The sequence below is a fragment of the Hippoglossus hippoglossus genome, chromosome 18, assembly GCF_009819705.1.
Source record: "Hippoglossus hippoglossus isolate fHipHip1 chromosome 18, fHipHip1.pri, whole genome shotgun sequence".
NCBI lineage: Eukaryota > Metazoa > Chordata > Actinopteri > Pleuronectiformes > Pleuronectidae > Hippoglossus > Hippoglossus hippoglossus.
Genome location: NC_047168.1, coordinates 12,074,665 through 12,086,909, shown reverse-complemented (window position 1 = coordinate 12,086,909; position 12,245 = coordinate 12,074,665). Strand labels below are relative to the sequence as shown.

Below are 12,245 nucleotides of genomic sequence, written 5' to 3'. Positions count from 1 at the left end.
ATTTCACACCTGACCTTTAGCATCCTTTTAGCTAAATGTGTTGATGGAGCCACGTTTTACAGACACGAGAATATGTCCACGTGAACCTTATGTTACAAGTTCCACTTTAAAGTGACTGAACACAGAGGATGTGATGATTCAAAGCTTCTCAGGTGTGTGTGGGTTGTGCTGAACGGCGGCCACAGGTGGTGAGATGAAGAAGATGAAGAAGAAGAAGATGAGTTTGATTTCTCTTCCATTTCCTCACAGGGACTTCACACAATCAAGTTTTTAAAGTTGTATTTGTCGTAGGCAATTTAGCACAGGGGTCAACGGTGCGATGGAGGAAACCGCTCAGGGCAGAAGTGCAATAGTTACATTTAAATAAAAGGAAGATAGAAAGAGTTTATTATTCAAATTCAACACAAACACACACACGCACACACACAGAATCAACACACACACTCTATAGAAAAGTCCAGTGTGTCAAGTAACACAACAATGGCCATATTAGATCATTTATTTAGCTGATTATGAATTATTTTCATTCTCCTTTAAGTCTCCTGAACAAGTTACAGTCTCACTTTAAACAATCATTTCCAGAGGAGACCAAACTTAAAACCGTAAAGTTTCTATTGTGGTGTATCCGTCCTCATACTGTCCCTATATCCTAACCATTTGTGAAACAAGTGAAGATATGATCAGATATAATAGGATGGAAAACTGTCAAACAGCCAAAAACAGGAGTACGTGAAATAGAAATAGAAACGTAAAATTGTGGAATTGTGTGGGTGCACATTGGTTTCACCCTGAATATGAAGAAGATGTTATTGTTTGTGTCAGAAGAATCAATGAGCAAGCAGATTTCAGCCACATCCCTGATTTACTAATGTGTGTATCTTCTCCTCTCAGACCCAAACCTCAACAAGATCCTCGAATCTCCAGACGAGGGTTCGTCCTGCTCCTGCTCCTGAACTTGAACCGACTGCACCGGTCACGCTGGAGGGATGAATTCTGAAAGGTGGCACTGCCTCGGATCCAAACCGACACCTCGACATCACAGGAGCTGCTGCTGGAGGTGAATGACATGCCAAACATATAATACAGATAACTCCACACTCACTGTCGTGTGATCAGATGACCTAAAATACTTTGATTAGCAGGAGAAACAGGACCTGAATAATGGTTGTAAATGACCAGTGTCTTTCTATGACTTTGATTGAATATATCCTTTTTATTTAAATCTGTATATGAATGGGCTTATGAGGCAATAGGTGAGATTTAAAGAGTGTTTTGTGCAGCAAATGAAACACGTCCTTCAGAGTCTGCTAATCTGAAACAGCCCGAGACTCATAATTGGACTATGAGCTGACTCATGCTCCACTAGAATATATGTGAGACATGTACATGGAACGCTTTGTTGGAATATGTCAGGGTGACATCCTTCTTCACATCCTCTTCTGCATGGGTGTTATTTAATCATGATCTGCTCCCTGGGTCGCTCGCTCGTTTCAGCTCAGCTCAGCTCTGAGCCGCTGTCTCCCTCTGTGTTCTGTCACATCGCATAAAATCTGTGTTAGCTGGAGTGCAGTACCCAAGGGAGGCGCTTTCCCCCTCTCATCTTCGACATGTCTCCCCCGCCAAACGGACACGGGGGTGGGTTGGTGGCAGCGGCGGTGGAGGAGGAGGAGGGGGGGGGGAGCAGTCACAGCAACAGCACAGTAGTGCAGTGTGTCAGGGCCGCCAGCATATCTGGCTCTCCCATATAGTGTAGACACATCGTCAGACACATGCACAGTCACTGCTACAGATACCCCCTCCCTACACACACACACACACACACACACACACACACACACACACACACACACACACACACACACACACACACACACACACACACACTGGGATGCTGTGGGTGAGGATATATAAACTACACACATACACTGCGGCCGTCTCGCCAGCCACACAATCTGGCAACTGCAGACACCTCAGTGGCCAGAGGCTTTAGGGGATGGGAGGTGGGAAGGGTTTGCACTTTCACAGCACAGATACACAACATCTCCTCCTCTCTCTCCCCCCCCCCCCCCCCCCCCCCCTCTTGTTTCTTGCATCACACTGTCTCTGTCTCTCTCTCTCTCTCTCTCTCTCTCTCTCTCTCTCTCTCTCTCTCTCTCTCTTGGCAGATGTGGCCGTTGGATCCGACACTAACAAATTCCTCCCTTCTCATTTGTGGCCGCGTGCAAGCCGGAGCTGTTCAGGCACCTGTTGCACCAGAGATAGAGAGAGAGAGAGAGAGAGAGAGAGAGAGAGAGGGAGGTCGGGAGAGTGCACAGCCGATGAGGCATAATTGAAATGCTTGTTTACATGGTTTCCAGTTATTGGTATGAAAGCCGTGGCTGACAGAGTTACGCGTATTGAGCAGGCGAGAGCGCAGGTGAGGAGAGGAAGCAGAAGTCGTGGTTGACTCAGTGTAGCGGAGGTATCGAAGGGTGAGCTGTCAGGAAGCAACACGTTAAATCGAGACTCTCACCTTGTGTCACATTGTTGTCGCTTCTCTTTTCCCTCTGTCTTGTCACATTAGACAGAAATATCCAGTGCTGGTACGTCATTCTTTGAAAAGTTGTTGCAACAACAATTAATTCTAGTTTCTGGGATTTGAAATGGTTTCATTTAAGGTTTGGGCCTTAGGTTAATACCAAAAGTACCATTTGGGTGAAATTGCATTTGAATCACATAAATAATCTTAGAAATTAGGGCACAGAGCTCCTTCCAATCAGGGGCGTTGCATCAGGGTAGGCAAATCAGGCAGGGGCCCCCAAAGGTCCCCTGGAACACTCCTGGTTACGGTTTAGCTGTGATTTCCTGCTTATTAAGTCCTTTTCTAATTGGTTTTCAATAACCTACTGTTTCCACTTATTAACTTATTGTGTCATTGGTTGATGCACTGACTAACCTGACATATCCATGCTTCAAAAAAAACGTTGTGGCAACCATGTATGAGCGTAAGAGCACAAGTAAGACTTTTATTTCCATTGTAGTGAATTCGAAACTTAAGAAATATCTTATTTATCTGTGGGAATAAGAAATATAGAAAAAACATATTTTCATATAGTTTTCTTTGCTTTTTTTACTGCAGATAATCTTTGACTGTACATGTTTTCAAATATTTTGAGGATTTTGAGAGTCAGATTTTAGTTATTCTCTGACCTACAACTCCAGCTGCATCTACTGTCGAAGCAAAACCGTTATGCGCAAGTATGAGGACGTTTCCCTGATTCTCTTTTCTTCGAAGGAAAAGCAAACTGAAGCAGCTGAATGGAATCCAGCCGTAATGACTTCATATTTGAGTTACACGTGTGCTTTTTCCTACTGTGACGCGTGACGATGTCTAATAGGGAAAGAGGTCAGTGCGACATTACATCAGGCTGCTCAGATTTGTTAGTCATCAGGTAAATACGTTGTAATACAAGGTTTTCTGTCCAGCTACTGTCTCACTCGGAATCGTCACCTGAGACTTTCATTAGATTCATAAGGACAAAGGCCTCTTCTACTTATAATGGACTTTTGCTGCTCTGAGTGAATATTCAGTGATTATGACGTATTGATTACTGCATTAGTTGTTGCAGGTTTAATTAGCTTTTCCTGTTGAATGCATTAAATCTTCAAAATCCTTATTCCTGCATAACATTTCTTTCCCTTAACTCACATGGCTGCTCCCTGCTGCTCATGTTTTGTGTGCACCGGTGTCACACTGTCTCCTGCCTGACCTCTTGTTTCATCCAGAGGGTTTTTGAATGTGAGCAGCAAATCAAAATTGCTTTTTGTCCAAACACCCGAGCCCAGAGCAGACACCGAGGGGTTGGCCGGGGTCTAGGGATTCCCGTGGCCTCACCGCCATCCAGTCCACTCGGCCCTCTGCGTTTTTATCACAACCGGATTTTTAAAAAATAACGGCTCACGTGTGTCTTTTATCAAACCTCCGTCTGCAGGAATGGATCCGTCGCTCCGAGCTGCTTTAACATGGTGGGTTTCCTGCAGTTTGCATATTGTGAATCATTTTCATCCCCACCACAAGTAGTTAATTTTTAAGCAATACAATCTGATGTAAGTCTGGGCATGGCTGCGGCAGATTTTCCCAACCCCCCTCTCTCTCTCTCTCTCTCTCTCTCTCTCCCTCTCTCTCTCTCTCTCTCTGAATCCCTCCCCAGCACACACACACACACACACACACACACACACACACACACACACACATGCACGCACACACACGCACAGTGCTCCAAAATATTTCTTTCCACCACGGTGGGGGCTCCAGTGAGACTATAAGGTGGCCATGTTTGATAGATGTGTGTGTCGGGCTCTGCAATGCAGGAAAGCGAGAGTTGTTGCGTGTGATCCTGCAAAAGTGACAGTGACACCAGGGGGAGTGGGTCGGATTCGTGACTGATCCGGACTGTCGTTGGGTGGGGGGTGGTGGGGGGGGGGAGTAAAGGAAGAGAGAGAGAGTTAGAGAGGGTGAGGAGGGAGTGTGTGTGTGTGTGTGTGTGTGTGTGTGTGTGTGTGTGAGAGAGAGAGAGAGGGAGGAAAGAAAAGGGGGGGGGGGCAGACAGTAAAGAAACAAACAAGTAACAATGTAACTCACATGCACTCGCACCCCCCCACCCACCCCCCCCCTTTTTTTTTTCTCTCTCTCTCTCTCCCCTTGCAACAATGTGTACGTTTTTGCGGAGGGAGGGGGCGCGCACGGGAGACAGCCGCGCACAGAGGGAGGGAGGGGGGCGCGTTCTGAAATAATATAGTCAGCCATTTTTTATGTAAGGGGATTTTTTCTTATTGGGGGGGTTGTTAAAAAATAAATATAAGAGGGCGGCCATCTTTGTTGCTCTGCCTAGTGTAAAATATTCCAAAACGCCCCCCACTCTCTCCCGTGCCGATTTGAATATTAAATAAATATCAAACATCGGCGCGAGAAAAAATCTCTTATATATTTTTTTTTTTAACCCCGCGCCCGCTTTTCCGAGAACACGAGGACGGATCCCGATGACAGGAGGATAATGTCCTCTCCGCTGCGCTCCTGCGAGGAAGACGAGGGCATGGTGGTTAATTCCGAGGGAGGAGATTTCGATGAAGAAGACGACGACGGGGACCGAGACGAGGACGCAAGCGACATAAACTCTCCGGCGGCGCCTCGGGAAACTGCAACAGCCGCCGCCGCTGCCGCCGCGCCAGGTAAAAGACAGACCGGGAGACGGGAGCGCGCGCACAGCGAAAATAAAAAACACTTTACTTTGTGCAGAAATGGAGACAGTGTCCGGAGAGCAGCCGCAGTTTGTGTGTCTCGCGTCCGGAGCGTCTCCCCCAAGTCCAGTGTGGTACAGTAGCGGAGTACAGCACATAAAATAAAATAAAAAATACTTTTTACTTGTGCAGAAATGGAGACAGTGTCCGGAGAGCAGCCGCAGTTTGTGTGTCTCATGTCCGGAGCGTCTCCACAAGTCCAGTGTGGTACAGTAGAGGAGTGCACATAAAATAAAAACACTTTTACTTGTGCAGAAACATTGTGCAGAAATGGGGACAGTGTCCGGAGAGCAGCCGCAGTTTGTGTCTCACGTCCGGAGCGTCTCCCCAAGTCCAGTGTGGTACAGTAGCGGAGTAGAGCACATTAAATAAAATAAAAATACTTTTACTTGTGCAGAAACATTGTGCAGAAATGGGGACAGTGTCCGGAGTGCAGCCGCAGTTTTTTGTCTCATGTCCGGAGCTCCTCCACACTTCCAGTATGGTACAGTAGAAGATGGCACGCTCGTAAAAAGGAAACACTTAATAATAATAATAATTAATAATAATACAAATAATAACAATAATGATAATAGTCCTGATTTTTCCCCCAACATAGTTGTTGTACATATGTGTTGCCGAACACACATGAACACACCTGCAGCTGCAACACAAGAAAAGACACACGAGAGTGAAAAGCTCCACTTCTTGTAAGAAAAAGCATGTAAATCCAGATGTGTTGTTTTTCTTCAATCCTCCACTTCCTCTTCTCCACCAGCAAAAAGTTTTTAAACCCACTTCAGTCACAGCTGGGTTTTGTGGTCACTTAATACCCACCATGAAAGAGAGAGGGGGGGGGGGGGGGGAGTTGTCCCTTGAATCCCTTTGACAGTTGCTGGTAACAAGGTCGCCCCTGAAGGCTCGTGCAGGCTGGAGACATGGACTCCTCTGGCCCGAGGCTGTGCATAAATAGAAATGTGCTGGATGCCCATCTCCAGAGGAGGCGAAGCTTGCTGCTGTGCTCACATAAAAGCCTGGTGATGGTGTGAAATCGTGGACACTTTCACTTCCCCCCCCTTTCCTTTGCCCCTTTGTGGCTATGACAGGTCAAAATAGGACACTGCTGCAGGCTGCTCACTTCCAGGACATGAGGGTGCAGATCCCTCTGCTAGCTGAGCATACCTGCTCTCTAATTAGCTGTGTGATCACTATCATTATTTTTTGTGCAGGATGTGCAGGAGTTCTGCAGCAATAAGGGATATTGGTGATTCGGTGATATGCACGTGGCTTTCTGGAAGTTGCTGTGACAGAAGTTGGTTTACAGGGGGCAAAAAGTAGAGCACATCATTTATAACATGCATGGGAAAAATTGGTGATACATTGGCTGGGATGCAATGCAGATGTGGTAGAAACACTTTAAAGTCACAGTGCACGTGTCGTTAAGGAGGAAACGTGAGGCTACTCCGTGATACGATGGCTCAAAGTGTGATCTTCTATATGCATATTCCAGGAATCATGCAATGCATTGTCTTTAATTAGCTCGACTCCGGACGCGCCGCCCAACCGTGCCAGACCGTGCCAGACGGATAGATTAGTGTCAGGCTGGACCTTAACCCCTTGACGACCTCTAGCAGCGGTCACAGAGGTGGTCACGGTCCCCGCTGTGGGAATAACGGAGCCGCGGGAGGGGGGGGGAAGTCGTTCCACTTCGCCGCCAGCGGCCTCTGGATCACCGGGCCCTGCGTGCGTGCTGCTGCCGCCCCCGGCGCGTCTTCGGCGGCGGCGCGCTGCACGGATACGCGGGGGCTGGTGGTGGTGGAGGGAGAGGGAGCTGCTGCTGCTGCTGCTGCTGCTGGTGGAGGGAGCGCGCACCAACAAAAGCAGGCAGACAATAAATTCAGACAAACACGCAGCTTGTGTTTGGGTCAGGCTTTAATGCTCTGCTGCATTTTGTCTGAAGCTGAGGCTGCAGCTGACTCCTTGTTTACTCCATGTCAGGGCAGGCTGCAGGTTGAATTGCTTTCCCTGAACTTGTGATATTACCCTGGCACCATGGGGGGTATAACTGGCCTTGTTATTTCCACATCTTCTGCTCCCTGAAAGCAAATGTTTTTAAAATGCAGCGCCTATATAAAACAGATTGAATTTGTTGTTCCGCTATTGTTTATTGCAAATCAAAAGGTTTTAAAATATAGACACACACTCAACAATTTTCACCAGAGATGGTTTGCGTCACCATAAACCAATTATCCCTAATCTGTGGCACCAGCAACACCAGCTGTCAAATCGACTTACTGCCCATTGACAAACTGTATCTAGCTTAGCATGTGGCATAATTCAGACAAGGTCAGAGGTCGCTGCAGCCACACTGGCTATCATGCAGGTCTTTGTGGAGTGTAATTATGTTCCGCGGGGATTAGCCGGCTTGTTAGGAAGTGTTGTGAGAAGATTATTGTTCATCTGATTGTGATAGCTGTCTGTCATTTCACGCTGTCTTTAACTCCCCCCCCCCTCCCCTGCGTGCTCCTCCCAGAAGAAGAGGCAGAGGCATCAGACAGAGAGGTCCCGTGCAGGAAGAAAGGACGGCCGAAGAAAAAGAAGGACACAAAGAAGAAGGACAAAGAGGGGAAACCTGCCAAAGCAAAGAAACGCAAGAAGATCGTACGTTTGTTAAGCTGTCACATGCTGGATTTTTCCCGCTTTGATAACTTTATCACACCATCTTAATTATTTTTTGCACCATCTTCCTCTTTCAGGACAGCAATGTAGAGAGAGACTCGGACAGAGAGAGAGACTTCGGCGAGAACTCCGACAGTGTCGCCAGCGACTATGGATCTGGTGAGAAAAAGAAAAAGAGGAAACATAAAGAAAGGAAGGAGAAGAAAACCAAGAAGAAGAAAAAAGATGACGTGGAGCGGGACAGCAGTCAGGAGGAATCAACAAAGGTAAAGAGCGATTGCTCAAACACATCTACGGTACGTCCATCCTTGTTTGTGTCAGGACGCTTTTCATTTGATTGGTGGGTTCTTCCCAGCAGCCAATGGAGCAGAAGAACTCGGCCCAGCTGGCAAAGGAGTGGGGTCTGGAGGATGTTGATCATACCTTCACAGAGGAAGACTACAGGGAACTCACCAACTACAAAGCCTTCAGTCAGTTCATGAGGTATGGAAACTCCTTTTCTGTTTACATGGTGATGAACAAGCTCATGTACAGTGTTATAAGAAATACCTTAAGTTCTGGTGGAAGAGTGATGGAGGTATTTCTATGTCATGTTCAATATCCACGAGGCCAAACACAAATCCTTACATCTTGCAAAAGCTAATCTTTCCCAGTCCACGCTAAAATGTTTGGTCATCTTTTTCAGATTTTCCTGCTCCGCCAGCTATTTATGAAAAGCTCAGGGTTTGGCTTTCACACATGATTTCAATCACAGTACACAACTCAAGATTTTTAATGCAAGAGACAGAGAAGATGTATTTCGCTGTATTTCCAGTTATCTTACAATTAATAATTGGGCATCATCTGGAAGCCATTAGTTAATTCTGTTTAACTTTATCAAAAGTTTCATCCCACTCAGAAGAATCGTTCAGCAATAACTGTCCACGACGTAACACTGATCCAGGAACCTTGGGTTTAAAGGGCACAAGTACTATTACTTGAATGTGTCTCCCTCTGGCACTTGTGTCTTTATCGTGTCAGCTGGTTGTGTTTGCCAACCAGCCGTGCTGTCAGTGTGTCAGTGTGTCAGTGGCCATGTGCCTCTGCCCCTGTGGCTGATTCAAACCTGCACCGGCTCTGATAAGACGGAGTAATCCATTATGCCTAATATGTGTGTGAGTGTGTTAGGTGGTTATTTGGTTGTCAGATTTGGCTCAACTCAACTCAGGAAGAAAAGTTGTCCTTGAGGTTCTTCCACTAAAAGTCTACCACCTTTTAAAGAGGTTCATTTAAGTCAGATGTCTGCTCTTTGCCTTGTCCACCGCGGTTTCTATATTCTCAACGATACTGCTCTCTCGCTCACAGGCCAATGATCGCCAAGAAGAACCCTAAGATCCCCATGTCGAAGATGATGACCATCCTGGGGGCCAAATGGAGGGAGTTCAGCTCTAACAACCCCTTTAAGGGCAACGCCGCCGCCGTCGCTGCGGCTGCTGCAGCTGCTGCCATTGCCGTCGCCGAGCAGGTCTCTGCAGCGACCGCCTCGCCTGAGCCGCCGCCACAGCCACCACCAATCAGGAAAGCCAAGACGAAAGAGGGCAAAGGTCAGTCATCAGCTTCAGACCCGCAGCATTCCCTCTCCTGTAACCCCCCTTAGAATTTCTGTCAGTTTCACAGTTTGTTATTGAGTAATGCAGCTATAGTAGTGAAAATAAGTAGGTTGACATCATTTTTAATTGGTGCGATTCATTTTTAAAATTGTTCGGACATAGAAAAAATGTTTTCCAGTATAAACTGACCCTAGATCAGCAGTTTAAGAGGCATATTAATAAACAACAGTCAGTCTTTGTGGTTTACATGCTAGTACCAGACAATAAACTGTGTGAACTATGGATCCAAACATCACTTTTACACATAGACTTTGCTAACACAGCATGAACAATACCTTGTCATTCTTTTATCTCAACCATTGCATTATCTGTCCAGGCCCTGGCTACAAAAAGCGCAGTAAAAGCCCTCGAGTCTCAGACAAGAAAAAGGCTCAAGCAAAGGCTAAAAAGATGGCACCCATCCGTATCAAACTGTCGCCCATAGGTGCCAAGAGGAAGAAGAGCTGCTCCGTGAGTATAAAGTTCATGGTGTGCTGAATACAGTGGAAGGAGATAAGTAAACACTCTTGGTTCATTTTCTTTCCTTCTGTCTTTGACTAAGTCCTCGACTCTTTCTTGTTCTCCGTCAGAGCGATGATATAGAGGAGGACGAGTCCGAGCAGGAGGACTCCAGCGTCCACAGCTCCTCGGTTCGCTCGGACAGCTCCGGCCGTGTCAAGAAGAACAAGCGAGGACGTCCTGTCAAGAAGAAGAAGAAAAGTAAGGGAAACTGCTTTTTACATGTACAGCACTAATTCATAAATGATATATAAGTTGATCATGTCCACATCTAAAAAAAAAAGTCCTGCAATAATGTTGGGGAATCATGCAGCTTAAATTAGCATTATGGCAATTAGCACGTATGTTTTATTGTGAAAAGCAATCCCAGTCGTATAAAAGTTCCCTCTGCTTCCTCCCTTTATGTGTCATTTCATGCCCACCTCCAGTCCCTGGGGAAGAGGAGGGGGAGGGCTACGAGACGGACCATCAGGACTACTGCGAGGTGTGTCAGCAGGGCGGAGAAATCATCCTGTGTGACACTTGTCCCAGAGCTTATCACCTCGTCTGTCTGGAGCCTGAGCTGGACAAGGCCCCCGAGGGCAAGTGGAGCTGCCCGCACTGCGTGAGTACAACTTCACAAGCATACGTCGATTTTGCTTACGCACATCCTTATTCAGATAGATGGATGGATAAATATTCATAAGAGGAAAGCATTTTAAGTTTCATTCATTATTTTGATTTTCCTACGCTGTGTTCAGGACATTCCCTGTTTTTCATCCTTTGCCAGGAAAAAGAAGGAATCCAGTGGGAAGCAAAGGACGAGGAGTTTGAGGACTTTGAGGAGGACAGCGAGGACAGGGTGATATCAGACGTCGGGGCCGGGATTGTGGTCCCCACCGGGGCGGAGGAGGAGGATGACGACCACATGGAGTTCTGTCGGGTGTGCAAAGACGGAGGTGAACTGTTGTGTTGCGACACCTGCACCTCGTCGTACCACATCCACTGTCTCAACCCGCCGCTGCCAGAGATCCCCAACGGAGAGTGGCTGTGTCCACGATGCACGGTTCGTTACTTCTCCCATATCGGTAACAAATCTCATATTTCTATCACACCCATATTCAGATTTTGATTATCACACGTATTCCTTGCTCTAGTGTCCGCAAATCAAAGGCCGCGTCCAGAAAATTCTCCACTGGCGGTGGGGAGAGCCTCCATCGCCGATTCCTGTTCCCCCGGCTCCTGACGCCGCGCCTGACGCCCCGCCGCCGCCACCCATGAAGGGCAGACCCGAGAGGGAGTTCTTTGTCAAGTTGGTCGGGCAGTCTTACTGGCACTGCACATGGATCACCGAGCTTCAGGTGAGAATGGGATGAATGAGAAGTGAGATTCAAGATTACAAGGATGGAGGACTGTGAAAGACATCAAGACTTTGGCAGAACAAATCCATCGAGCTCTCGTAAATGCTTTCAACTAAGAAATCATTATTTCTCTTTCTCTTCCCCTTTGTCCGTCTTTCCTCCAGCTGGAGATCTTCCACTCGGTGATGTACAGAAACTACCAGAGGAAGACGGACATGGACGAGCCTCCCAGTCTGGATTATGGTTCCGGAGGAGAAGACGAGAACGGAGTGGGAAAGAGCGAGAAGAGGAGGGCTAAGGATCCTGAGTACGCCATCATGGATGACAAATACTACAAGTATGGCATCAAGCCTGAGTGGATGATGATCCACCGCATCATCAATCACAGGTACAGGACTATACTTTCAGTTTCTGGGCTTCAGTGTGTGTCTGTGTGTGTGTGTCTTAACAATTTACTTCATTACTTACTGTATATTAAAAAGGGGTTTTAAAGTGAGTACTGTATTTATAAGTCTATGTCAATTAATATTGTTCAGTGAGCTATTTGTGACATAAGTAGCTCAATAACATACCCTTCAGCTCTCACTGTTTGTCTGTCAGTGTGGACAAGAAGGTGACGTACCACTACCTGGTGAAGTGGAGAGACCTGACCTACGACCAGTGCACCTGGGAGAGGGACGACCTGGATATCCCTGATTTTGCAATTTACAAGGCCAAATACTGGAGGCACAGGTAGGACCGACTATTAAACTTTACAGATTTAAAACTGGAACCTTTAATTTGTAACAAGCAAGAAGTCTCAAACTTTTTTTTAATGAAA

At 46.7% G+C, this 12,245-nt stretch overlaps 1 protein-coding gene across 7 annotated transcripts in view; it reads left to right on the top strand.

Moving 5' to 3' along the window:
• Window positions 1-4,016: 4,016 nt before the first annotated feature.
• chd3 (chromodomain helicase DNA binding protein 3) overlaps window positions 4,017-12,245 on the top strand; it is a 37,761-nt gene continuing 29,532 nt past the window's right edge. The window contains exons 1-12 of one of the 7 annotated variants that reach the window (XM_034615539.1): window positions 4,017-5,211; window positions 7,793-7,920; window positions 8,016-8,204; window positions 8,297-8,421; window positions 9,283-9,521; window positions 9,904-10,037; window positions 10,157-10,286; window positions 10,490-10,689; window positions 10,855-11,130; window positions 11,222-11,425; window positions 11,590-11,813; window positions 12,005-12,157. In XM_034615539.1, the coding sequence (XP_034471430.1) occupies window positions 5,037-5,211; window positions 7,793-7,920; window positions 8,016-8,204; window positions 8,297-8,421; window positions 9,283-9,521; window positions 9,904-10,037; window positions 10,157-10,286; window positions 10,490-10,689; window positions 10,855-11,130; window positions 11,222-11,425; window positions 11,590-11,813; window positions 12,005-12,157 (2,177 nt within the window). In that variant the 5' untranslated portion in view covers window positions 4,017-5,036. The remainder of the gene's footprint in view (window positions 5,212-7,792; window positions 7,921-8,015; window positions 8,205-8,296; window positions 8,422-9,282; window positions 9,522-9,903; window positions 10,038-10,156; window positions 10,287-10,489; window positions 10,690-10,854; window positions 11,131-11,221; window positions 11,426-11,589; window positions 11,814-12,004; window positions 12,158-12,245) is intronic. The other 6 variants (XM_034615540.1, XM_034615542.1, XM_034615546.1 and 3 more) reach the window with 6 other exon arrangements.